General features: G+C 43.5%; 2 protein-coding genes across 2 annotated transcripts; one reads left to right on the forward strand and one right to left on the reverse strand.

Moving 5' to 3' along the window:
- Positions 1–179: 179 nt before the first annotated feature.
- LOC115525293 (proline-rich protein 2-like) lies at positions 180–1157 on the reverse strand. Its single transcript, XM_030332419.1, has one exon. The coding sequence runs from the start codon at positions 1155–1157 to the stop codon at positions 180–182; it is 978 nt and encodes a 325-aa protein (XP_030188279.1).
- On the forward strand, positions 212–27100 carry BIRC2 (baculoviral IAP repeat containing 2). Its single transcript, XM_030330860.1, has 9 exons — positions 212–304; positions 2033–4157; positions 4249–4348; positions 7955–8033; positions 8632–8680; positions 23538–23780; positions 25596–25850; positions 26125–26166; positions 26276–27100. Exons 2-9 carry the CDS (start codon positions 3263–3265, stop codon positions 26467–26469), a joined length of 1857 nt encoding a protein of 618 aa, XP_030186720.1. The 5' UTR covers positions 212–304; positions 2033–3262; the 3' UTR covers positions 26470–27100.
- Positions 27101–27398: the final 298 nt, after the last annotated feature.

Genomic DNA, 27398 nt, shown 5'->3' on the forward strand with positions numbered 1-27398 from the left:
CTAAGGCGCGGGCGCCCACAGCGCAAGCGCAAGCGCAGGCGCAGGCGCAGAAGCAGGCGCCGACGCAGCTCCGGAGGAATTCCGCGGGGCGTGCCCCGCCCCTCGGGAGGAAGTGAGTCCGGGGCGCCAGCTGGCGTGAGGCCCCGCCCTCTCACGCGAACCCCGGCGTCGTGCTGACGTCAGCGCGCGTCAGCGCGTGCCCCGCCTGGGCGGGGGCTCGGGACGCCGGAGCGGTGCCGGCCGGCCGCATCTCCGGTGGACGCCGCCGCTCGGGCCCTCTGGAGGCCGGCGCGCCGTGTCCGCGGTGAGGGCGGCCCCAGTCTGGGTGCGGGGCGGGTTCGGGGCGGTCGGGGCGCGCAGGCTGGGTGGGGGGAGGGGAAGGCCGCGGGTCCCTCGGCCAGGCGCCTGGGCTCTGTGCTCTCGGTCGCCGACGCTCCCGTGCGGCTCGAGAGCCCGGCCCCGAGGCTCGCGAGGGCGAGGGGAGTCAGAGCCGAGCTGCCGGGAGGTGCGCTCCGGCCGCCGCCCCCGCATCGTCGGTCGGACTCCGGCAGAGCCGCGCGCTCAGCGTCCCCGCGGGGGCTGGTCGGCTGCAGCCTCTGGAGGGCGGGGTTCCGGGCGCGAGACCTGAGGTGCGGGGTCTTTCGGTTGCGGTCTCCGGAGGGCGGGGTCCGGGTCGCGGGATCTGGGGTGCGGGGGGCCGGGCCGCCGGGTCCCTCGGCTGCGGCCTCGGGAGGGCGGGGTCCGGGGCGCTGGGGGCGGGCCGCCGGGTCCCTCGGCTGCGGCCTGCGGAGGGCGGGGTCCCTCGGCCGCGGCCTCAGGATCAGGAGAGCGGGGTCCGGGGCGTGCGGGGTCCCTCGGTCGCGGCCTCGGGAGGGCGGGGGCGGGCCGCAGGGCGTCTCTCGGCTGCGGCCTCGGGAGGGCGGGGTCTGGGGCGCGCGGGGTCCCGCGGCCGGCTGAGGGCGGCGCGGGGCGGGGGGGGGCTCCTTCGCCCGCGGCCCCGGGAGGGCGGGGTCCGAGGTGAGGGAAGCCTCGCGCGGGCCGCGGTGTGTGCGGGTTTTCTGGCTGCTCTGTGCGCGCGGGTGAGGTGTTGAGAGGGGCGAGCTCTCGCTGCCTCTCTTCTTAACTGCCAGTCGCCTGGCCCTGCAGAGACTCGGCATTAGCACAGCGTGACTGTCAGGTTACTGCTGTTCGTGTGCCTCTTAGGGACCGCAGGCTCCCTCCTCCGCTGCCGTCTTTTGCGTCCGGCAAACTGCCAGACGTGTCCTGAAGCTGTTAGAAGTGGTCACCAGAAGTGGGGGGACCAACAGCAGCGTAGCTTTCTAGGTGCTAATGTCTGTCCTCAGCACTGTTTGTGTTTTACAAATCATCCTAGTGCTGGGGCGCCTGGGTGGCTCCGTCGGTTAGGCGCGGGACTCTTGATTTCCGCTCAGGTGGTGCTCCCGGGATCGTGGGATCCAGCCCTGCCTGGGGCTCTGCTGGGGTGGAGCCTGCTGGAGATTCTGGTCTTCTCTCCGCCCCTCGCCTGCTCGTCTGTGTCTCCCTCTCAAAATAAACATTTTTAAAAAAGGAACAGAGAAATAAATACTAAAATTATTTTTTTATTAAAAAAAAATTTTTTTTAACGTTTTATTTATTTTTGAGACAGAGACAGAGCATGAACGGGGGAGGGGCAGAGAGAGAGGGAGACACAGAATCGGAAACAGGCTCCAGGCTCCGAGCCATCAGCCCAGAGCCCGACGCGGGGCTCGAACTCACGGACCGCGAGATCGTGACCTGGCTGAAGTCGGACGCTTAACCGACTGCGCCACCCAGGCGCCCCTCTAAAATTATTTTTAAAAAAGGTATAATCAGTGCTCATGGGGTATGTTGCATTTATTTTAAGAGTTTTTCTAGTTGGAAAATTTTGGTGACTGTTTCTGGAGTTATCTGAAGTGTAAATCGTTTTTAGACTTACTGAATACCCTGAACAGTCTATTAGTTTTGTTTACCATGAAAGTACAGTTTTCTAAAATAGCTTTTTTCTTCTTTCCAGATTTTCAGCCTTGAAGAGTCGACTCCCCCTCCCCCCACCCATTTCTTTCCCCTGCAGTAATCCCGTTATGGAGAGTCCCATTACGGAGGAACTTTATAAAGGGATGTAGTTTGAATTCTATAGAGTGTAATTTTGTGTGTGAATTACAGTTTTAAAACATTAAGCGTTTTCAGAAAGAAGCCTGGTAGGGTCAGTTACTGGTACATGTGCGCAAATAGTAATTCTGTTTATGATGTTTTGTTAAGCATTTGTGGTAACACTAGAAACAGTAAGCTGTTATCTTCGTAAGTTGATTTATCTCTACAAAATGAATATTTTATATACATGATTTCTAAATGAAAGATAGTTTATTGGCTTTTTAAATGCAGTGTAGAAGTTTCTCTCATGGGAATTTTATGGTTCAGTAGTTGATGAAGAAAATACCTTCGACTGGTCAAGTATAATAAATTGGTAGGCAGAGTTAGGAAGAAAGACAACATAACGATGCTGCAGGAAATAGAAACAGATATAGACAATATTTAACCAAGGTGGAAGAGTTCGCTTTAGGGAGATTTCGTTTCCTTTGACATCATACACGCTAAACAGGCTATAGGTTCAATAAAGCTTGTGGGTGTTGATATCCCCAGAAGTAGGTACTGAAGTTAATGTAACCCACTTAAGTGAATATTGTGATAACCTATGTGAAATTAGCTTTTAGATAATATGACTCTATGAAGACATTAATTTTTGTTTATTAGAATAAAACAAGTTTTTAAAAAAATGTTAAAGTGCTTGAAAGAAATCTGAGTATAGGTTTTCCTTCTTGAGGCATAATCAGTAATTGTCTTGATAAACAGGCTTTGTACCTTATAACTAAGAGTAAAGGCATAGTTAAGGTACGTTGTTAATTTGGAATTTGGGGAATATCAGCCTCCTTGCAGAATCCAGCAGTTTTAACATACTTTCGTGTATCAGCTTCTTTGAGGCCTTTATGTTAGTATAACACCAAATGATGTTATAGTCTTAAACAGTACTAAATAGTACCTTGCTACTTAAGGAAAGATATTCATCCCACCTGAGTGTAAACTCAGGTATAAATCCTGTAAAGAGGGTGTGGTGAACTTCACATAAGTAGGACCTTATTTGATTCTTTTTTACGGTAAAACAACAGCAACAAAAAAAACTAATACAGGGCGAAGAGTTGAGAAATTTCATGTGAAGGTTTTTAGCCATCAAAAAGTGAAATCACTCATGCACAAAACTACTTCCCAGAGACTCGTGCCAGGTTCTTCTTGTCAGAGAATTAAGAGTACGATGGAAGATAGCACGATCTTCGCAAATCGGACAGTCAGCAGCAAACAAAGAATACAGTATGACCTTTCATGTGAACTGTATAGGATGTCCACGTATTCGACGTTTCCCGCCGGTGTTCCTGTCTCAGAAAGGAGTCTCGCGCGTGCTGGGTTTTACTACACTGGTGTGAAGGACAAGGTTAGATGCTTCTGCTGTGGCCTGATGCTGGACAACTGGAAGCATGGAGACAGTCCTATTGAAAAGCATAAACAGCTGTATCCCAGCTGTAGTTTTATTCACAGTCTGGTTTCTCTTACTAGTCTGGAATCCACCTCTAAGAATGCTTCTCCAATGAGAAACAGTTTTCCGCATTTGCTGTCTCCCACTTTGGAACACGGCACATTCAGTGGTTCTCATTCCAACCTTTCACCAAACCCTGTGAATTCTAGAGCACTCGAAGACTTCTCCCCGTTGAGGACTAACCCCTACAGTTACGCGATGAGTACTGAGGAAGCTCGATTTCTGACTTACCACATGTGGCCATTAACCTTCTTGTCACCCTCAGAGTTGGCGAGAGCCGGCTTCTATTACATAGGGCCTGGGGACAAGGTGGCCTGCTTTGCTTGCGGTGGCACTCTCAGTAACTGGGAGCCGAAGGATGACGCTCTGTCAGAGCATCGGAGACATTTTCCCAACTGCCCGTTTCTGGAAAATTCTCTGGAGACGCTGAGGTTTAGCATTTCAAACCTGAGCATGCAGACGCACGCGGCTCGGCTGAGAACGTTCGTGTGCTGGCCGTCGAGCGTCCCGGTCCAACCCGAGCAGCTCGCCAGTGCCGGCTTCTATTACGTGGGTGAGAGCCTAGCACAGCTGTGTGTTTTCTCCCGTTCACTTCTGTTTACGTATTAGAACCTGCATGTTGAACTTCGGTCTGTTTTCTTCAGGTCGCAATGATGACGTCAAATGCTTTTGTTGTGATGGTGGCTTAAGGTGTTGGGAATCTGGAGACGACCCGTGGGTGGAGCACGCCAAGTGGTTTCCAAGGTAATTCTTCTGGAAGGTATTTCTGCACAAAACCCTGGGCTTACAAGGGGTAGACGTCCTTGAGTGGTTTATGTTTACGTTTCAGTATATCAAAGCTGCTTTTATGCCATTGGGGAACATTTTAAAACCCCGAATGTTAGTTAGCGTTAATTATTTTGATGAAAAGTGTTTCAGAATGTTCTGTTCTTTTGTAAGCCATGTATTCAGGATGTAGTTTAACTTACTCTTGATGATTGGTTTACCATTTTGGCCCTGCGTTTTATTTATGAGGTTCCCATTTTGCTTTAAAGAAATCTTAAGGGGGCGCCTGGGTGGCGCAGTCGGTTAAGCGTCCGACTTCAGCCAGGTCGCGATCTCGCGGTCCGTGAGTTCGAGCCCCGCGTCGGGCTCTGGGCTGATGACTCGGAGCCTGGAGCCTGTTTCCGATTCTGTGTCTCCCTCTCTCTCTGCCCCTCCCCCGTTCATGCTCTGTCTCTCTCTGTCCCAAAAATAAATAAACGTTGAAAAAAAAAAATTAAAAAAAAAAAAAAAGAAATCTTAAGGATTACAAGGATGTGTAAAGTAGCACGAAAGAACATACATAGGAAAAAAAAAAAAAGAATAAGAAGGGACATAAAATGGTTTAGAGAAGACCTAAAAATACATAGAATAAAAGCTGATTAAGTTTGGTTATGATTGTAAATTATTTTTTTCTCTACGGTTTATCTTTTTTTTTTTTTTTTAACTGTATTTATTTATTTTGAGAGAGAGAATATGCTGCTCAGGGGCAGAGAGGGATGGGGATAGAGGATCTGAAGCAGGCTTTGTGCTGACAGCAGAGAGCCCAGTGCGGGACCTCGAACTCCGGAACCGTGGGAGCATGACCTGAACTGACATTGGATGCTTTACTGACTGAACCCCCCGGGTGCCCCCTTTACGGGTTATCTGTGATCTGTTGCTCATCTCCTGTTAGTCACGGTGTCTCTAGTGGTGTCTCTTGTTTTATACTGTTGCCTACAAAGAATTGAGAGGCCCTGTTGTTAGTGGAAATAGAACTAGAAATTTTTCGTTTTTGAGGAGCTGTGTGAACTTGGATGGACGTCGTGTGACCCATTTGAAACTCTGTCCTCATCTCTATAATGGGGGCGTTGGATTAGACAATTTTTTTACATTGTGGTTAAGAACACATAACAAAATTTATCACTTTTACCATTTTTACCATTTTTAAGTCTGTAGTTCTGTGGCATTAAGTGCAATCACATCGTTGTTCGTCATTACCACCCTCCATTTCCAGATTTTCTCACCTTCCCAAGCTGTCACCTGTACCCATTGCTCCCACCAGGACTCTCCTTCCTGTCTCTGAATCTGACTGAGCTAGTTACCTCATGTAGGTGGGATTGCACAGCACAGTGTTGTGACCTGTGAGTGCCTTTCACAGTAATGAGTCGTCTCTTGAACCCCTTGAAGAAATTGAAACATCCTTTTGTCATTTTTGTGTGATACAGTAAAAAAGAAACCTGAAGTAAGAAATATTTTATTATGGATCAGCACGTTGTTAAAAGTTGTGTTTTAAAATTTTATCTTTAAATTCATAATAGAACATTTGACTTTTTAACTCTCAAAGTGACCTATATCTTGGTTAAGTTACGTATGTAGGAAAAAGCATATTGTCAGAATTTTAAATGATTTGATTATGCCTAGCTCCAGGGGGTTGTGTACACGTAATTTGAAATTTAATACTGTATGAAAAAAACAAAAACAGCTTTCCTGTTCCAGTGTTTGAATTACTACATTTTGTCCTTTATAAAGTAAAACCAAACCAAACCAAACCTTGGTTTATTTCTGTCATTTGTGTTTTTAGATGGCTAAATAAGGGAAAAGACAGGGTGCTTTTAGTAAACCGTCTGAAAACAGCAAATTTCAATTGGGGATAACCTTTAATCTCAGTAAATGAGAAACCAAAATGGATTAATTGCTAATCACTGTATTGTAACAGTTCATTCGTCAAATATTTGAGTGCCTGCTGGATGCTATCGTAGATACCGGAGACATAGCAGTGACTAAGACAAATGTGTCTTTGTCAGATTTATTAGAGGAGGGGAGATATATTAAGCAGGGTTCATTTTACTTCCTGCTGTAATCATCAGGAATATAAATTGATTGGTCCCAGAATAAAAATAAATTAAAACCGTGTGAAGACCGAGAACATAGTGACAACCAGCTGTTTTATCTCATTGACAATAAACTTAAGTTTTGAGCAAGCCTGGATGACGTCTGTTGATTTTACCCAGTCACCAGGTGAAGGGCATTTGGGTTTTTCTCACCGTGGAGTGATACTGAATAAAGCCACTGTAAACACTTGGGAACGTACGTTTTCCTTTTTGCTTGGGTGGGTAGTTGGGCGTGAGATTGGTGAGTTGTATGGCAAGTTTTAAATTCCTGAGAACCCCTCTATTGTTTTCGGAAGCCCGCCCGCGGTGTGGGAGATCCCCAGGTGCTCACGTTCTTCCCTGAGATTGGGATCAGCAGGTGGTTTTATTTTAGCCGTTCTCGGAGGTGTGTCGTGGTATTTCGCTGCGATTTCAGCGAGCATTTCCTTAATGGTTAATGATGGTGAGCTTCTTATTTGTCATCTACATATGTTTTTTGGTGAAATGTCCAAATCTTTTTGCCCATTTTAGTTTTAATTATTAAGCTTTGAAAAGTTCTTAAATTCTGGGTACACGTTCTTTATCGAGAGCGTTTTGCCAGCCAGCTTTCGGCTTGTGGCTGGTCTTTTCATTGTTTTAACAGTGGGTTTTAAGGATGGTAGTTTTTCAGTTTTATCTGGATTATGCTTTTGATCTCTTTGCTAAGAAGTCTTAATTGACCTAGGGACGAGAGAATTTTCTACTGTTTTTGTTCTAGAAGTTACATTGCCTTAGGCTTAAAGCTTAGTTCTGTGTTTCTTTGTTAGTTGACTTTTGCCTGTAGTATGGCAAACAAAGGTGGAGGGTTTTTTTTGTTTGTTTGTTTGTTTTTTGCAAATGGGTATTGAGTTGTTTAGAACCGATTTATTGAAAAACAAAAGGAATGGAATGCAGGTTACTGGGAACTTCTTTAACAAGTTGTGGTTTGTAAGCAAGAATTTGGGAGACACTGTATGTAGATAGAAATACTTGCGTATTTTTTAGAGGGAGGGTTTGTGCTTCACATGTAATCACATATAATGGAAGAGTGGACCCTGGAGAAAGATTGTTAATTACTTTGTTGTGAAAGACTATATCTTAGAAATAGCAAATTACAGTTTCTGAGACTATGTGAAACCCCAAAAATGAACTGACCAGAACAGCATTTTTCAAGGTTTACCTTGTGCTCCCTTTGAGTTTCAAACCCTTTCATTGTTGTTGTGTGTTAATGTGGTTAAATAGAAAATACCAGAATGCATCAATACGTAGTAAGAGATAGTAGTGTTATACGAGGATTTTTTTTTTCTGTTTGATATGTACAAATGCATACATATTTGTGTTGTGATGTAAAATATTTATACTTGGGGACACAGAGTTTGAAAGCCACTTTTCTAGAATGATCAGGTTATATTTTTGGTATATAATACTTGTTAAAAGTAATTTTTCTCCTTTTTTTTAGATGTGAGTTCTTGATTCGCATGAAGGGGCAGGATTTTGTTGATGAGATTCAAGCTCGATACCCTCACCTTCTTGAGCAGGTGAGTAAGTTATATTTGGCAACACTGAATTCTCTTAAATAATAATAACCAAAAATTATTATGAATAATATTTACATCTGTTTTCCTGTAAATTATGGTTGATTTATATCCAATTAGTGAGATCTGTAATTTTACTTTTTGTAACTACGTTGTTCAAGGCTTTTTAGAAAAGGTTTTTTGCTTTTAGTCTTTTGAAAAATCATTCTGCTCCTGTACAGATTTGTGGTGCAATTGGAGGAGGATCTGTAGTGTTTCCTCTATCTTTTCAAGAAAAAACAAACCAACCAACTTGTTAGGAGTTTGGAATCACTGACAGTGACCTAGCTGAAATACACCTTTTCAGTGGAATGAGAAGCCATTCATATTTGTTCCTCCTTTCCTGAAGCTACAGAAATACTTGAACTTTAATTTGGAAGTAGGTGAAGTTTATGGGGATTTTTATGGTGGTTAAGGTGAAACAAAGCAAAGTAAGTTTATAAATTATCTAGTTGTCGGATGATTATGTACATTACTCAAGGTACACTGATCTTAATGGTGCGCTGTTCAAGGTTGTTTGAGAGTTCCGATTTTACCTATTAATTTTTCTTTTGTTTCATAGCTTTTGTCAACTTCAGATACTCCTGGAGATGAAAATACTGATCCACCAAGTACGTATGAAAATATTCCAAATATAGAGTGGACATTTTTATAAGAATGTTAAACATGAAAGGATGTAAAGAGAATTTGATTTATGAGGACATAGGAAAAAGTGTAGGGAAGTTAACAAATACGACGTATGTACTAAGATTCATGACCCTTTTAGAGGATTCTGGCAGGTATACTAATCTTTGTTCTTAAAGTGCTGACGTTGCAACTGGGGAGACCAGACGCCTGCAGAAGAGACCTGAGCATCACAGGTAGCTCACAGGTACCAGATTAGAGGTGTGAGCAATACGCCCCCCCGTAGAGGGGAAGCTTGCCACGAGCTGGTGTTTTTGAAAAGGGTCAGTTGACACGATGGAAGACTTACGCTACATGTTAGTTAGTTATGAGGTATGTAGTATTCTAGTGCAAGGATAGGCATTTAGTTAACATATGTAAGTTACATACGTTAGTGTGTCCAAAATAGTGAAGGTGACAGTCCATGGTTTCTGCCCTGCACTGAGAAAGGGGTGTTCTGTTGGTGGTACGCCACTGAAAGGAATATTGTCACAATTGCAGCAGGACCAGAACGAGGTGACCGTGATGCATATGGGTCTTGGGAACCATGACATGGGAGGGTTGTTGAGGGTTTGGAATTGGTGTTTGACATAACTCCTTCCTGTATGTTAGAACTGGAAAAGCTACCGGGGCCGAGTGGTCTTGGGCCGCCCTGGCGTGATTCCCTCAGAAAATGACATTGCCTCTCTCCCTAAGTTTCGACACCCTCTTCCCTGACTTCCTGTCAGCTCATAGCCTTGCTTCACGGGTGCAGAGAGAACTGCTCCGTCTCCCCTAGCAGAGTCAGCGTCCGCAGGCCATCCTAACGTCTCCTGTCCATTCCCTCTTGAAAGGACTGAGGCCAGCTCTTGCACTTGGCCTTTGTCCTCGTATCTCAGACCTGCTGCCAGTGTTAAGATCTTGGCTGGGGCAGTGACCTTCCCTTTCTGTCTCCAAGTTACTTACTTCATCGTGCAAACTTTCTGTGCCGTCGCCACCCTAACAGGACCTTTTCTTGCACCTGTGTTGTCTTCTAGCTGTTGTCTCACTTCTTGGCTTCCTTTTACAACAAAGGAAGAATTTAATCTGAGCTTACGCTCTTCTTTGTCATTTTTTCTTCAACTTACTCGACTGTAGGCTGTTCTTGTCATGGTCACCAAGAACCACCAGCTCAGTAAATGTACTGATCTGTCCTCAGCCTTAGAAACAGTTCAGTGCTTCATCCCTTTCGTCCCAGCTTTATTGGGATGTAATTGACACGCAGCACCATGTAAGTCTAGGGTGTGAAGTGCACAGTTGAGCCACATTAAGATGAACACATTGGTCTCCTCACGTAATTTCAGTTTTTTTGTGAGATACGCGCGTTTAAGGGTTACTTTTTTAGTGACTTCAGAGTGTGTAATACAGTGCTGTCAGCTGTCGTCAATACACCGTACATCAGATCCTCACAGCGTACTCCTCTGATAAAGTCCATCCGTGTTGCAAACGGTAGGGTTTCCTTCTTTTTTGTGGGTTAATGATACTCCGCTGTGTGCGTATGCGTGTGCCTCCATTTTCTGTATTCATATCTGTTGATGGACACTTAGAGGTCGTCATGAATTGGCTGTTGTGAATCTTGCTGCAGTACACACGGGAGTGCAGATAAATGTTGGACAGAGTGATTCCACTTCCTTCCGGTACATATGCCGAAGTGGGATTGCTGGATCCTTGGGAGGTTCTGTTTGTAATGTTTTCAGGAATCTTCCATGATTTTATCCACAGTGGCTGCATCAATTTACATGTCCACCAACAGTGCACCAGGGTTCCCTTTTCTGCATTCTTACTAGCACTTGTTTTTTCTTGTCTTTTTGATTCTAGACATTTCAACAGGTGTGAGGTGATACCTCATTGTGGTTTTGATTTGCATTTCCCATTGATTGGTGATGTTGAGCATCTTTTCATGTGTCTCTTGGCCATCTGTATGTCTTTGGAAAAATACCTTCAGCTCCTCTGCCCATGTTTAAAATTTTTTTTTTTTTTTCCCTTGGAGTTCTGGGAGTTCATATACTTTTCGATATTAACCACTTCTCTCATACATGTTTGCAGATACTTTCTTGCAGATACTTTTTAATTTGATACAGTGCCCTTGACTGGTTTTTGCTTTTGTTTCTTGGGCTTTTTAGCGTCCTATCCAAAAAATTCTGGTCACAGCCAGTGTCTGGGATCTTTTTATCTGTATTTCCTCCTAGGAGTTGAATGGTGTCAGAGCTTATATTTAACTCTTTAATCCATTTTGAGTTAATTTTTGTGGTGGTAGAAGGTTTGGGTCCAATTTCATTCTTTTACATATGAGTCTCTCGTTTTCCCAGCACTTTGTTGAAAAGACTCGCTTTTCCCTGTTGAATGTTTTTGGCTCCCTTGTGAAATATTAGTTAACTATGTGCACAAATTTATTGTTTTTCTGAGCTCTCTGTTCTGTTCTATGGGCCTTATATGTCTCTCTCTCATCCAGTACCATACTGTTCTGATTCCTGTAGCTTTTTGATTAAGTTTGAAATCGGGAAGTGTGATGCCTCCAGGTTTGGTTGTTTTTTTTTTTGTTTTTGTTTTTTTCCTCCGTGATGATTGCTTTGGCTGTTTGGGATGAATTTGAGAATTTTTCTTTTCTATTTCTGTGAAAAAGTAACATTGGGATTTTGATAGGGATTGCATGGACTCTGTGGATGGCTTTGGGTAGTATGGATATTTTAACAGTATTTTTCCAGTTCGTGAACATGGCATATCTTTCCACTTATTTTTGTCTTCCAGTTTTTTGTTTTTTTTAAATCCGTGTCAGTGTACAGATCTTTAACCCCCCGGGCTAAATATTTTTCTTAAGTATTTTATTGTTTTATTGAGATACAGTTGCTTTAATGCTATTATAAATGGGATTTTTTTCTTTCAGTTACTATGTTGTTAGTGTACAGAAATGTGACTTTTTAGTTCTACAGCTTTGTGAATTTGCTTATTGTAACTTTTTTGTTGGAGTCTTTAGGATTTTGAATATATAAGATCATGTCATCTTCAAACATACACAATTAAAACTTCATTTTTATTTCTCTTCTTGTCTAATTGCTATGGCTAGGACTTCCAGTACTAATAAAAGTGGGGAGAGTGGATACCCTTGTTTTATTCCTGATTTTAGAGGAAAAGCTTCTAGCTTTTCACCATTTAGCATGTTAGCTGCAGGTTTGTTATATATGGCTTTCATGTTGTGTCCTTCCATGTCCATGTTTGTCCTTTCTGTATGCAATTTGTTGAGAACTTTTGTTGTGAAAGGGTGTTGCCTTTCACATGCAGATTTCTCAAATTTTGCATCTATTGAGTATTGAAAGGATCATGCGCTTTTTATCCTTTTTTCTATTAATGTTGTTTATCGTGCTTACTGATTTGCATATGTTGAACTATCCTTGCATCCCTGGGATGAATCCCACTTCATCACATGTGATCTTTTTTTTAAAAAAAAATTTTTTTTAATGTTTATTTATTTTTGAGACAGGGAGAGACAGAGAGCATGAATGGGGGAGGGTCAGAGAGAGAGGGAGACACAGAATCTGAAACAGGCTCCAGGCTCTGAGCAGTCAGCACAGAGCCCGATGCGGGGCTCGAACTCACGGACCGCGAGATCGTGACCTGAGCCGGAGTCGGACGCCCAACCGACTGAGCCACCCAGGCGCCCCTATGTGATCTTTTTAATAGGCTGTTGAATTCAGTTTGGTAGTATTTTGTTGATAATTTTTTTTTAAGTTTTTATTTAAATTCCCATTAACATATGTATAGTGTATTATCATACACTAGTTTCAGGTGTACAGTATAGTGATTCGACACTTCCCCACATCACCCGGTGCTCATCATAGCAAGTGTCCCTCCGCTTATCCCCATTACCTGTTTTCACCATCCCCCCACCCACCCTTACTCTGGTGACCATCAGTCTGTTCTCTGTAGTTAAGAGTCTACTTCTTGGTTGGCTGTCTATTTTCTTCCATTTTCTTGTTTGTTTCTTAAATTTCACATGAGTAAAACCATATGATATTTGTCCTTCTGACTTAACTTTGCTTAGCGTAATACACTCTAGGTCTATCCATGTTGTTGCACGTGGCAAGATCTCATTCTTTTTGATGGCTGAGTAATACTCTATTACGTATACATACCACATCTTATTTCTTCATTCATCAGTTGGTGGACACTTGGGCTGTTTCCATAATTCACCTGTTGTTGATAGTGCTGCTGTAAACATTGGGGTGCATCTATCCCTTGGAATTAGTGTATCTGTATCCTTTGGGTAAATACCTAGTAGCACAATTGCTGGATGGTAGAATAGTTCTATTTATAACTTTTTGAGGGACCTCCATACTGTTTTCCAGAGTGGCTGCACCAGTTTGCTTTTGCACCATCATCAGTGCAACATCTGTTGTTTTCTGTGTTAATTTTAGCCATTCTGACCAGTGTGAGGTGATACCTCATTGTGGTTTTGATTTGTATTTCTGTGATGATGAGTGCTGTTGAGCATCTTTTCATGTGTCTGTTAGCCATCTGGATGTCTTCTTTGGGGAAATGTCTATTCATGTCTTCTGCCCATTAAAAAAAATTTTTTTTAATGTTTATTTTTGAGAGACAGAGTGTGAGCAGGGGAGGGACAGAGAGAGAGGGAGACACAGAATCTGAAGCAGGCTCCAGGCTCTGAGCTGTCAGCACAGAGCCTGATTTGGGGCTCGAACCCCCAAGCCACCAGATCATGACCCGAGCCAAAGTCGGACGCTTCACCAACTGAGCCACCCAGGTGTCTTCTGCCTTTTTTTTTTTTTTTTACAAGTTTTTTTTTATATGTTTTGGACACTAAAGCTTTATTAGATAACGTCATTTGCAAATATTTTCTCTTTAGGTTGCCTATTAGTTTTTTTGATTGCTTCCTTTGCAGAAGCCTTTTGATGATGTCCCCATAGATTATTTTTGCTTTTATTTTCCTTGCCTCAGGAGACATATCTAACAAGTTGGTATGGCAGATGTCAGAGGTTGTTGCGTGTGTTCTCTAGAATTTTCATGGTTTCCTGTCTCACTTTAGTCTTTCATCCATTTTGAATTTAGTTTGGCTGAAAAGTGGTCCAGTTTCATTCTTTTGCATGTTGCCATCCAGTTTTCCCAACACCATTTGTTGAAGGGACATTCTTCTTCCCATTGGATATTCTTTCCTGCTTTGACACAGATTAATTGACCATATCGTGGTGGGTCCATTTCTGGGTTTTCTATTTGTTTCATTGTGAGATGTGTCTACTTTTGTGCCAGTTCCGTAGTGTTTCCGTTACTACAGCTGTGTTATAGAACTTGAAGTCCGGAATTGTGATGTTTCCAGCATTGTTTTTTTGTGTTTTTTTTTTTGTTTGTTTGTTTGTTTTGTTTTCCAAGGTTGCTTTTGCTATTGGGGGTCTCTTGTGGTTAGAGATTGCAAATGTTTAGATTGCTTTGGGTAGTATTGACGTTTTCACAATATTTGTTTTTATGATCCTTGAGTATGGAATGTTTTCCCATTTCTTTTGTCTCATCTTCGGTTTGTTTCATCAGTATTTTATAGTTTTCAGAGTACAGATACTTCATCTCTTTGGTTAGGTTTATTCCTAGGTGTCTTATTCTTGATGCAATTTTAAATGGGATTGATTCCTGAATTTTTCTTTCTTTTTAATTATTGATGTATAGAAATGCAACAGATTTCGGTACATTGATTTTGTATCCTGTGACTTCACTGAACTTGTGTATCAGTTCTAGCAGTTGTTTGCTGGAGTCTTTTGGGTTTTCTATCTAGAGTGTCATGGTATCTGCACATAGTGAAAGTTTGACCTCTTCATTGCTGATCTGGATGACTTATTTCTTTTTGTTGATTAATTGCTGTGGCTAGGACTTCTAGTACTGTATTAAATAACAAGGTGAGAGTGGACATCCCTGTCTTCCTGACAATAGAGGGAAAGCTCTCAGTTTTTCTTCCTTGATTATGATAGTAGCTGTGGGATTTTCATATATGGCCTTGATGATGTTGAGTTGTATTGCTTCCAAACCTACTTTATTGAGGCTTTTTTCATGAATGGATGTTATATTTTGTCAGATGCTTTTTCTGTGTCTGTTGAAAAGATCATATTGTTCTTACCTTTTATTAATGTGGTGTATCAAATTGAGTGATTTGTGAATATTGAACTATCGTTGCAACCCAGGAATAAATCTCACTTGATCATGGTGAATGATTGTTTTAATGTATTGTTGGATTTGATTTGCTCATATTTTGTGGAGAATTTTGCAACCATGTTCATCAGGCGTATTGGCTTGTAATTGTCTTTAGTGGAGTTTTTGTCTGATTTTGGTATCAGGGTAAAGCTGGACTAATAAAAGGAATTTGGAAATTTTCCTTCCCCTTTTATTTTTTGGAATAGTCTGAGAAGAATAGTATTCACTCATCTTCAAATGTTGGTAAGAACTCACCTGGGAAGCCATCCGGCCCTGGACTTGTGTTTGTGGGGAGTTTTCGAATTACTGATTGAATTCCTTTGCTGGTTATTGGTCTCTTCAAGTATTCTATTCTTCCTGTTTCAGTTTAGGTAGTTTATATGTTCCTAGGAATTTATCCATTTCTTTCAGGGTTGTCCAATTTGTTGCATATAGTTGTTCATCATATTCTGTTATACTTGTTTGTATTTCTGTGGTGTTGGTTCTTTTTCCTCTCTCATTTGTGATTTTATTTATTTTTAGGTCCTTTCTCTTTCTTTTCTTTTTGATAAGTCTGGCTGGGGGGTTATCACTTTTAACTAAGTTTTTCAAAGAACCAGCTCCTGGTTTCATTGATCTGTTCAATTTTTTTAGTTTCTATATCATTTGTTTCTGCTCTGATCTTTATTGTTTCCCTTTTTGTGCTGCCTTTAGACTTTGTAGTTCTTTTTCTAGCTCCTTTAGGTGTAATGTTTGGTTATGTATTGGAGATTTTTCTTGCTTCTTGAGCATGTTCTTTTTTTTTTTCTTTTTTTAACGTTTATTTAATTTTAGAGAGAGGAAGAGTGCACGAGCATGAGCAGGGGGGAGGGGCAGAGACAGGGGAGACTGAGAATCCCAAGCAGGCACAGGCCTCCATCTCAAGAATTGTGAGCTCATGACCTGAGCTGAAATCAAAGTTGGGTGCTTAACTGACTGAGCCCACCCTGGTACCCCTGGTAGCATGTTCTTTAGCCTCCGTGTATTTGTGGTCTTTTAGTTTTTTCTTGCTGTTGACTTCTAATTTCATAGCAGTGTTGTCAGAACACATGCATGATGATCTCACTTTTTTGTGCTTGTTGATTTGTGACCTAATATCTGATCTCTTCTGGAGAATGTCCCGTGTGCACTTGGAAAGTATGTGTGTTTTAAGAGACTCTTAAATACTGAGAACAAACTGAGGGTTGATGGGGGGTGGGGAAGAGGGGAAAGTGGTGATGGGCATTGAGGAGGGCACCTGTTGGGATGAGGTCTGGGTGTTGTATGGAAACCAGTTTGACATTAAATAATATTTAACATATAATTCTGTTTAGGTGATGTGTCCATTGATGTAAGTGGGGTGTTAGAGTCCTCTACTATTATAGAACTATAATCAATGAGTCCCTTTCTGTTATTAATAGTTTTATATATTTGGGTGCTCCCGTGTTGGGGACATAAATATATAGTTGTTATCTTGTTGATTGTCTCCTTTGTTATGATATAATGCCTTTCTTCATCTGTTGTTACAGTCTTCTGTTTAAAATCTAGTTTTATATAAGTACTGCTACCATTTCTTTAGACGTTTAGACCGTTTTCTTTAGACGCCATTTGCATGATAAATGTTTCTCTGTCCCCACTTTTTAAAAAAATTTTTTAAATGTTTTTTTATTTATTTTTGAGAGTCAACGAGAGTGAGAGCGAGCACAAGCAGGAGAGGGGCAGAGAGGGGGGGAGACACACAGTCCAAAGCAGGCGCCAGGCTCCGAGCTGTCAGCACAGAGCCTGACGTGGGACTTGAACTCATGAACCATGAGATCATGATCTCAACCACGTAACCAACTGAGCCACCCAGTCGCCCCTCTATCCTGCTTTGAATCTGCAGGTGTCTTTAGGTCCAAAAGTCTTATAGTCAGCATATAGATAAATCTTGTGTGTTGTTGTTGTTGTTGTTGTTGTTGTTTAATCCATTCTGATACCTTATTTATTTATTTATTTTTTTTACTGGAGACTTTAGTACATTTACATTCAGAATAATTGTCAATAAATAGGAATTCAGTGCTTTTTTATTACTTTGTTTCTGGAGGTTTTCTCTGTTCCTTTGTTATGTTTGTCGCTTTTGGTCTCTCCTTTCCACTCAGAGTCCCCTTTAATGTTTCTTGCAGGGCTGTGGGCAGTGTTTGGTCCCTGGCCTGAGCGTAGCGAGTTTTAACGATGTTTACTCTGGTCTGCTTGTGAAGTGAGACCTGTCACCACCTCCATTGGAACTAAAGCTCTGCAGAGCTCTCTGGTTCGGAGATGTGGTGTGGGTGGGTGTTTTCTATGTGGTGTGGGCAGGTGTTTCTGTCTGTCTTCTGAGGAAGGAGTCGCCCACACGGGGACTGAGGCAAACCTGACTGAGAAGGGTAGTACTGGCGGAGCGCAGGGGCGTGGGATCTGGTGTAAGCAGGCTAGGCAGCCAGTGTGGGCGCTGTGCTGTTTACTGCAGGTGGCTGAGTCTGTCGATGCTGAGAGGCAGGGGAGGGAAATGGCAGCAGCTGGCTGCTTTTTCCCCTGGGAGGGAGCTGGCTGCTTTTTCCCCCCGTCTCCCAGAATGCTGCCTCACAGGGAAGCCACGTGTGCCCCAGGCATTTTTCAGATCCTGTTTCCATGCTGTCCGCCTCCAGGTTGTTTGCCTGCCTTCTCCCCAGGTAACTCTTACAGGCTTCATCCCAGCCAGGCCCTCTGACCTTTGAAACTCCAGGCTTTAAGCCCTCCTGGTGGTAAGAATTCATGAAAATCAGCCCCTCTGATTTTCCAAGCCATTGGCTTTGGGGAAACGTTCTCCTTGTGCATTCACCTGTGTGTTCCTCTCTCTCTCTCTCTCTCCCTTCTCTGCGACCATGCCCAACCCCCGCCCCCCATCCACAGCACCTGTGATCCATTTCCCCCCAAACCACGTCTGTACACTTGTTACCTTCCTCAGTTGTGATTTCTTCTCTCCCTTGAGTTGTGGAGTTTGTTCTGTTAGTCTTGAGGTTGATTTCTGGATATGGAGGATAATTTGATAGTTACCGAGTTGTGTTGGAGGGATGAGATGAGCCTGGGGTCCGCCTACTCCACTGCCATTTTAGCCCTCACCGTCCCCAAGAATTTTAGTGTCTGTGTTCATTAAGGATATTGGCCTGTGGTTCCTATTCATGTAGTGTCCTTATCTATCTTTAGTGTCATGCTGCCTCATGAAATGAGTTTAGGATCGTTCCCTCTCTTCATCTTTTTGAAAGAGTTTGAGAAGGATTGGTGTTAATCCTTTTTAAAATATTTGGTAGAATTCATGAATTCAGTCATCTAATACTTGACTTTTCTTTGTTGTGAGGTTTTTATTACTGCTTCAGTCATCTTAGTTGTTATTGGTTCAGATATTTTATGTTTTCCTGATTTCAGTCGTGGTTACGTTGTAGGTTTTTAGGGATTTATCCATTTCATATAGATTGTTTAGTTTGTAATGTTCACAGTAGTCTCTTAGGATCTTCTGCATTTTTGGATGTGTTTTAATGTGTTCTCTTTCATTTATATTTTTGTATGAGTCTTTTTTTCTAGGTTAGTCTTGCTAGAGGTTTGTCATGTTTTTGTATATCTTTTCAAAAAAACCCAACTGTTAGTGTCACTGTTTTTTCCTATGGTCTTTACAGTTTTTGTGTCACTTACTTCTGCTTTAATCTTTAATATTGTCTTCTTTCTGCCCACCATGGGCTTTAGTTCATTCTTTTTTTGCATTCTTTTTTGTTTTTTGTTTTTTTTTTTTTTTAAATTTTTTTTTTTTCAACGTTTATTTATTTTTGGGACAGAGAGAGACAGAGCACGAACGGGGGAGGGGCAGAGAGAGAGGGAGACACAGAATCGGAAACAGGCTCCAGGCTCCGAGCCATCAGCCCAGAGCCCGACGCGGGGCTCGAACTCACGGACCGCAAGATCGTGACCTGGCTGAAGTCGGACGCTTAACCGACTGCGCCACCCAGGCGCCCCTGTTTTTTGTTTTTTAAAAAATATTCAACTGTTCTGTGTCTTTTAATTAGAGAACTTAGTTCATTTACGTTTTAAAGTCATTACTGGTAACGTAAAGACATTTGAATTCCTTTGTTCATTTCTTCCTCTCTGGCTGCAGTTCTTTTTAATTTATTTTTTGTAGTGGTATGCTTTTAATTAACTTTTCTTTACATTTTGTGTATCTATTCTAGGTTTTTTCTTTGTGTTCACATGAGGCTTAACCTAAAACAAAGTATAGATGTAAGTCTGTTTTAAGCTGGTTACAACTTACACTTTTATTGTCTTTACGGTACATTTTACACCGTTGATGCCATACTTCATATCTTTTCCTATTTTGTATCTATTCAAGTTATTTTAGCTATAGGTATTATTTACTTAGTTATTTTTTAAGTAGGCTCCACACTCATCATGGAACTTGAACTCACAACCCTGAGATTAAGACCAGAGCTGAGGTCAAGAGTCGGGTGCTTAACCGACTGAGCCACTCAGGTGCTCCTAGCTGTACTTATTATTGTCACTGTCCTTTAGCTTTTATACCAGAGGAATGGTTACATGGTAGGGAATCCTGAATTTGACTGATTGTCTACCTTCACCAGTAAATTGTGTGCTTGTATATGTTTTCGTGTTACTGAGTGTCCCTTCAGCTTGCCCAACTCCCTTTAGCATTACTTGTGGGGCAGGTCTAGGGTGAATAACTCCTTCAACTTTTGTCTGGAATGTTTTTACCTTTTCTTATTTTCTGAAGGACAGTTTTGCAGTGATTCTTAGTGTGGTTGTTGTCTTTTCACTCTTTAATGTATCCTGTCAGTCTCACCTGGCCTGCAGGGTTTCTCCAGAGTCTGCAGGCAGCCTGAGGGTGCCCCTTGTATACAAGGAATCTTTTTTTCCCTCAGTTTTCAAAGTTCCCTCTTTATCTTTGACTCTTAACATTTTGATTATTGCCGATCTAGAGGAATGTTTGGGTTGATCATGTTCAGGGTTCTCGGATTTTACTGTATCCATGGATACTGGATTTTTTTATCCGTGGGTATCCATGGATAATACTGGGTATCCATATCTGTCTCCTGATTTGGGACTTTTTAGTTATTATTTCTTTAAATAAGTTTTCTCCTGCTTTTTCTCTTCTGGAACCCCTGTGATGGGATATTCACTTGTTCGGTGGTGTCCTGTAATTCACATAGGCTTTCTTCACTTTTTTGTTCCTATAACCGGCTAATTTCAGATAATCTCCCTTCACTCTCAGATTCTTTCTTCTCCGTGGTCAAGGCAGTTACTAAAGACCTGTGCTGAATTTTTCAGTGTATTTTTCAGCCCTAGGATTTTTTTTTTGTGTGTGTGGTTTCTGTTTATTAAATTTCTGATTTTGTTCACGTATTATTTCATTTAGTTGCCTTCCTTTGTTCTCTTAAATTTCATTAAGTGTAAGATGATAACAAATTGTAGATCTCTATTCATTTCTTTGGGGTAAATTCCTGGACCTTTATTGGTTTTCTTTGGTGTTGTCCTTTTGCCTGTTTTGCATGATCTGAGTAGCATTTCGGTGGTGTCCGCATTTGAAGGAAGAACCATCTTTTCTGGTCTTCACGCTGGTTTTTGGCAGATAAAGACCTTTTCCTGTCTTTTCCCTTGGCCGATGCTTGGTTGGAGCCAGTTTCAAAGCTGTTGCTAGGTCTGTGGTGGAATCCGTGGTTGGTCTTGTTTCCAGCGGCTGGGGTTGGCACGGATCCTGTCTGGTCCGTCCCTTGTTGGGCGGTACTGCCTCCACTGCCAGTACATTCTTCCGTAGGATGTTGGGATGAGGGTCTGCTTCAGTGTCCACGGTTGGGTCCTCAGACAGCACGACCGTTACCATATACACAGATGGGTGTGGCTCCCTCTGGGTCCTCGGGAGGGCTCCTGTTTGGTCACGGATGGGTTCCTGGCGCGGCGGGACTGGCCCTGGACAGTGGCTGAGAGGGGTTGGAACTGAGTCCCAGGGCTGTTTCAGGTCCTACAGCCAAGATTGAGGTCTGTAGACCTGGCTGTGGAGACACAGGTGGCCTTGTCTCCTGCTAGATGGCTTGGGGGGCAGGACTGTTTCCTGATTGCATTTGGAGGCTGGAGCCGTTTCAAGATCTTCTGAGGTGGAGACAGGAGTGTCCCATGCCAGTTGTATTGCTGTGGACCGAGAGTAGGGGAGCTGGAGCCAAGTACAGGGGTCCCTCAGGCACTCTAGGTGTGTACTGGGGGTGTCTCTTGCTGGGTCCCGGGGCTAGCAGGCCTGTCTGCAGATTGCAGCTGGGATAGGTTGGAGCCTCTTTACGAGGTCCTTTCGTAGTCTGCATTTTGACTGAATTTGGTGTGTTTCTCTCTCGTGGCTCCCAGACTATGCCACATCCAGTTCACAGGCAGTTTCAGTGTCTACAGACCTGTCTCTGTGCCAAAGCGTGGGTAGGCCTAGCTCCTCCTCATTCTGTGTGTGGTGGGATTCTGGTGCAGGGTCAGGCCGTGTGGGGTGCTGGTGCAGGACCAAGACGTGGGGGGTGCTGGTGCAGGGTCAGGCCGTGGGGGATGCTGGTGCAGGGTCAGGCCGTGGGGGGTGCTGGTGCAGGGTCAGGCCGTGTGGGGTGCTGGTGTAGGACCAAGACGTGGGGGGTGCTGGTGCAGGACCAAGCCAGATGGCCTGTATCCACGTCCTGAAGGGTATGGAGTTGTGCGTGGGGCTGTAGCCAGGACTGTCAGCCCTGCGGGTGCCCGCCCGTCTTGTTAAAACAGTTCTTGGTTTTGTACTCCACTGGGGTTTCAAAATCTGCCTGCATCTCAAAGCTTGCTCAGAAGCGCTGTTGTTGACAGGTGGATTCCAAGTTGCTGTTGAGTCAAGATACGTGTGGGGGGACATCTTACTCAGAAGTCTTGCTGACATGATTGTTCTGCATCCTTCTTAAGACATCTTCTCTGCTTGGCTTCCTGGACACCACATTGTTGGTTTTCCGCGATTTCTCTGCTTAATCATGAACAGTCTCCTTTGTGGCTCCTTTTTCAAACCACAAATGATAGAGTATCCCTCGACACTTGGCCCAAATTTATCTCTTCATTTTATGAGCTTCAGGCTGGCATGTCCACCTGCATGTTTGAATCTCTACTTGACTATGGTGGGTATTTCAGGGTTAATATGACCAAAGTAAATCTTTTCTCTTGTCCGTCATCCCTTGGATTTGTTCCTTGTCTGGTCTTCCCTAGCTCTGTTAACGGCCCCCACCTGTTAAGGTCAAAAAGTTGACTCTGGGTAGGCATCATCCCAGTTTTTCTCTTTACTTTGTATATTTAATCCGTGGAGGTCTTTCCATCTCCTGCCTTCATACTGTGCCCCAGATCTCGGTGCCCCTGCCCAGCACGACCGTCCACGTGCCTTCATTGCCTGTGCCCCACCCAGATCTCAGTGCCCCCGTCCACCTGATGGAGACCTGTCATCACTGTCTGTGATAGTGTCCTGATTGGTCTCTTCATCCCATCCTACCTCATGAGAGTTGATCACAGAGCTGCCAGAGTCACCTTTGGGAAAAACAAATCAAATTTCATCTTTCTTCTGCTTAAAGTGTTTGCATAACATTCTAGCACATAGTAAAATACAAATGTGCAAGGCTCTACATGATCTGGGGATCATTGTATCTCTTGACTACTTGTCACTTATACACTTCTTGTATACATTGAGATGATTTTTGTCTTGTTTAGGGCTTTTACGGTTGCTTTTCTGTTTGCCTAGAGATTTTTTTCCAGTACTCCTGGAGCTCCTCCTTCTGGTTCCCATGTGTGTTCTGGTGTTACCTTCAGACAGCTTTTCCCCAGATGTTTGAACAAGGGAGTTGTTATTATGCCAGTTCTCCAGTAGGTGGCAGTCAGGTTTCTTTGTAATTTTCACGCAAGTGTCCCTGTTCCCTGGTAATGCTTTCCTGGCCACCCCCTCCCCCCCATCATTTCCATTGTCTACCTGCCTCCTAGTTTATCTTACTGGTTTTCTTGTTTTCCACACCTGTCACTGTCTGATATCACATTACTTCTTCACCCACATTTTACATCTTGAGACCTATTTTGCACAAACTGGTCTCCCATGTCACTCTCCTTCCCATATTGTTCTGATTTGTCTGTTCACCTCTGTAGATGCTGTTTATCCTTCAAGTCCAAACTCTGATGCCATCTTTAATGAAGTCTTTGTTGATCCCCCCCGCTTTCCTGGACTATACCTACGTTTGTATAGTGTATTGGTTCCCCAAAATGGCCGTGCCTCAGAATCATTTCGGGGATTTAAAAAAGACATGAATTCCTAAGTGCTGTCCTTAGCGAGTCTCTCATCAAGTAGGTTCCAGGACACAGCCCAGGAAGTGATATTTTGGAAAAGTGTATTACACTTGTTATAGTCTCACTTGTTATTACAGTCTCACTTGAACCTTCTTGAGTTGATACTTTTGTTGGAATTATAGGTAATTGGTGCATATAGCTCATATCCCTTACCAGGATATATGCCTGGTAAGGGACATACTGTTTTTCTCCGTATTTTTATGTTTGTGGAACTTACCATTGGTAACCTGTCTTTTCAAATAGTTGTTCATTTTGGGCCTGGAGAAAATTCCTCCGAAGATGCCGTCATGATGAACACACCCGTGGTGAAAGCGGCCTTGGAGATGGGCTTCAGTAGAAACCTGGTGAAGCAGACCGTTCAGAGCAAGATCCTGACGAGCGGGGAGAATTACAAAACAGTCAGTGATATTGTGTTGGCACTTCTTGATGCTGAAGATGAGACCAGAGAAGAAGAGAAGGAAAGACAAACTGAAGAGCTGGCATCAGGTATTGGGGAGTGTTAGTCACCTGCCTTATTGCCATGAGGATCCTGGGACTGGGTGACCCGATGCAGGCCTACCCGCCTCTGCTCACTGCTGGCGGCTGCGCGTCGTCTCCTTCTGCCCTGTGGGCTGTGCTGACGATCATTGACCGTGGCTTTCTAGGCTTTCTAAAATACGTTTATCTTTCAGTAACACCTGAGACTTATGCTAATCAGAGGATCTTAGCGTCACTTTTCTTGAGCCGTATTGCTTTTCTTCTTGATATAGAACAATTTTAAATTGTTTTGAGAAAGGAAGATTTTAAAGTTGAGTGCAGGTTGTGTTTTTGTTTTTTTTTTAAGATCACCTTCTTCAAATCGTACTCTTAAAGCAGTATTTTAACTCTCTGATCCTTGCTGAGTGGTCCTTATACAGAAAATAGAGCTAGTGATGAAGTCCTAGGACTTGGTGAGCAGCTCCGGTGCAAGGGCACTATCTTGGTGTCCGTCCACGTCAGGCTAAGCCCCCCGAGTGATCACTCCTTCTGCAGTGTTAACTGAGCGCGAGCACCTGTGTCAAGTACTGTGCCGGCTGTGGTGCTTGCTCGGGGCTCCCAGACTCGGTGTGGGGTGTAGGGGAGGCCCCGAGTTGAGCCGGCAGAGGGGAGGGAGGTGGTGTCTGTAGCGCCCACTGGGGTTTAGGCTGGAGCTTGTGAGGAACCACAGGAGGAGTTGAGGACCTTACTCTGTCACGTAGGAAAGTATTTCAGGTCTGGTTTCTCAGTTGGTACAGATTTGTGTTTAAATCCGGGCTCTGTCAGTCACACGCTGCAGTTTCCGTAACCAGACGTCGGCCGTGTCCCCTGTGGAGTGGAGATGACAGTGGCACACGCTGTGTGGGTCGCTCTAGGATGAAGGGAGAAGCTGCAAGCACCTGAAGACGCCTCGTGTTCACTCGATTGACCCGGAAGGGGTCGCGCTCAGGGCAGGCAGCCAGGGGGCCTGGCCGGGGGGGGGGGGGGGGGAGGCTCCGTGGTAGCCATGGACTCGGAGGGAGGAGCTCTCTGCTGGGATGCTGGCTCTGCTGCCGGTGCTTTCTCTGGCCGCAGGGACGGCAGTCGTTGCTGAGGCGGTGGTGTCCGTATTTGAAAGTGAGAACCGTCATACCTGCCTTGTTTACCTGACGGGATCTTTTTATCAAATAAGGCAGTTGATATGAAAGTGCTAATGAAATTAAAGTGATGTAATGCAAATAGAAGTCAGTATTATCAGGGGCGCCTGCGCGGCTCAGTCGGTAAAGTGTCCGACTTCAGCTCAGGTCATGGTCCCACAGTTCTTGGGTTCGAGTTCCACTTCAGGCTGTGTGCTGACAGCTCGGAGCTTGGAACCTGCTTCGGATTCTGTGTCTCCCTCCCTCTGTGCCCTTCCTCCACTTGCGTGTGTGCGATCTCTCAAAAATAAACGTTAAAAAAACTTAAGTCAGTGTTATCAGTTTTCCTGGGGGGTGGAAAAGTAGAGGTGGGAAGTTTCTACTGTCCTTTAAAATTCTCTTAGGTAGCAGGGTCATGAGACATGTAAGTATGTAGACTTTTAGAAGTGACAGGAACAGACACTGTGTGTTGTGTGCACTACACAATATGCCCTAGCTGTATCTTCCAGAAGTTTTCTAGATGATAGGCATTAAATCGCAAACAGGTAATTTTGTGCTTCTTTTTCAAGCTCCTATGTATTTACTGCCTGAACTGTTTGTAGGCTTGGTTGTTAGTGACTGTGTGTGTGCACACGGTTGGAACGTTTTAAAATCTAACGGATTTTTTTCCTTTTTTCTTTTTTAAATGAAGATGATCTGTCATTAATTCGGAGGAACAGAATGGCTCTTTTTCAACAGTTGACGTGTGTGCTTCCTATCCTGGATAATCTTTTAAAGGCCAATGTCATTAATAAACAGGAACATGATATTATTAAGCAAAAAACACAGATACCTTTGCAAGCAAGAGAACTGATTGATACCGTTTTGGTCAAAGGAAATGCTGCTGCCAACATCTTCAAAAGCTGCTTAAAAGAAATTGACCCTACATTATATAAGAACTTATTTGGTGAGTTTTTGGTAAAATTATTTTAGAAACCTTTCAGATGATGTTCACTTTGAAGTTTGACAAACAAGATAAATGTAATTCACAAACTGTAGTCGATAAATGTAACTCGCTCTAAGAAAAGGAAGATTTCATCACGGACGTAGTAGGGCTACGTGCTTCCTGACAGTCTGTAGGTAGAACCTGTGTTCACTAGACAGCGGGTGGGAAAGAACGAGCAGGTGAAGCCACCTTCTGTTTGGTGGAATAATGCTTTTTGTTGTTTTTCTTTCCTTAGTGGACAAGAACATGAAGTATATTCCAACAGAAGATGTTTCAGGTAAAACAAAATTCAGACCCGAGACCAACCTGAAATATTACCGTGGTTAAAATTTCTAACGGGAATTAAGTAGGAACTGAATTTCACTCAGGTGTTCTGTTCGTCTCAGGTCTGTCGCTGGAAGAGCAGCTGAGGAGGCTGCAGGAGGAAAGAACCTGCAAAGTGTGCCTGGACCGAGAAGTGTCCATAGTGTTCATTCCCTGCGGCCACCTGGTGGTGTGCCAAGACTGCGCCCCTTCCCTCAGAAAATGCCCCATTTGCAGGGGTATAATCAAGGGCACCGTCCGGACCTTTCTCTCATAAAAGAAAAACCGTATGTTTGCTTATATAGAAAAGTGTCGAAAACATTGTTGAACATTTGAAGCCATCCGGAATATAGAAAGATTGTTCTTTAATTATGACACTTGTAATCTGCTTTGGTACTAGTGGTCTTGTTTCAAAAAATAGTATCATTTATCCTATTTAATGCTAGTCTTTATTGCTACAAAAGGGGAGGTTTCCGTTTGGCGGGCCCTAGTGCCGTACGTGTGTGAGCACAGGCGTAGCCTCAGCGCTGGGGAGTCACTGCAGCAGTGCCTGGTGTTGGAATTCTTTCTGGAGGCTTTGAGTGCTGCATTAGCATGTAGTGTAAAAGAAACGGACACCAGGAGCTCTGGACTTGCCCCAAATCCTGGTGCCAAATTCTCTCTGGTGTTTTTTCATTTGTGTTTTGAAATAAGTGTGTTTTTCTTACTGGTACATAAGCTTTTTCTTAATTTGTGAGAAACATCTTAATAAAGTTCTTTAAAAAGATTGCACCATTTTTTTCTCTTAAAAATTATTTTCTATATGCCTTATGAGATTTAAATGAGTTAATGTACATAACTGGTAGTGTCTGTCACCCTGTAAGCACTCAGATGTTAGCTGTTAAATAAAAAATTGAATTCATAAAACAGATTACTAAGAAGTGTTTAATGTGACCTATGAAATTCTTTTAGATGACAGTATCTAGTTGCTTTTATATTATAGATACTATTTTTTTCTTTTAATGTTTATTTTTGAGAGGGAGAGAGAGAGAGAGAGAGTGCAAGCAGGGGAGGGGCAGAGGGAGAGGGAGGCACAGAATTCAAAGCAGGCTCCAGGCTCCGAGCTGTCAGCACAGATCCTGACGTGGGGCTCGAACCCACAAACCGTGAGATCATGACCTGAGCCAAAGTTGGACGCTTAACCACCTGAGCCACCCAGGTGCCCTT

Source organism: Lynx canadensis, chromosome D1 (genome assembly GCF_007474595.2).
Source record: "Lynx canadensis isolate LIC74 chromosome D1, mLynCan4.pri.v2, whole genome shotgun sequence".
Lineage (NCBI taxonomy): Eukaryota > Metazoa > Chordata > Mammalia > Carnivora > Felidae > Lynx > Lynx canadensis.

Excerpts from the sequence above, each read along its gene's own strand:
- LOC115525293 (XM_030332419.1), bottom strand. The coding sequence starts at position 1,157 with ATGCCGAGTCTCTGCAGGGCCAGGCGACTGGCAGTTAAGAAGAGAGGC.
- BIRC2 (XM_030330860.1), top strand. The coding sequence starts at position 3,263 with ATGCACAAAACTACTTCCCAGAGACTCGTGCCAGGTTCTTCTTGTCAG. Across the intron at positions 23,781-25,595 it reads AACTGAAGAGCTGGCATCAG|ATGATCTGTCATTAATTCGG; the intron begins GTATTGGGGAGT and ends TTTTAAATGAAG. Across the intron at positions 25,851-26,124 it reads ATTATATAAGAACTTATTTG|TGGACAAGAACATGAAGTAT; the intron begins GTGAGTTTTTGG and ends TTCTTTCCTTAG.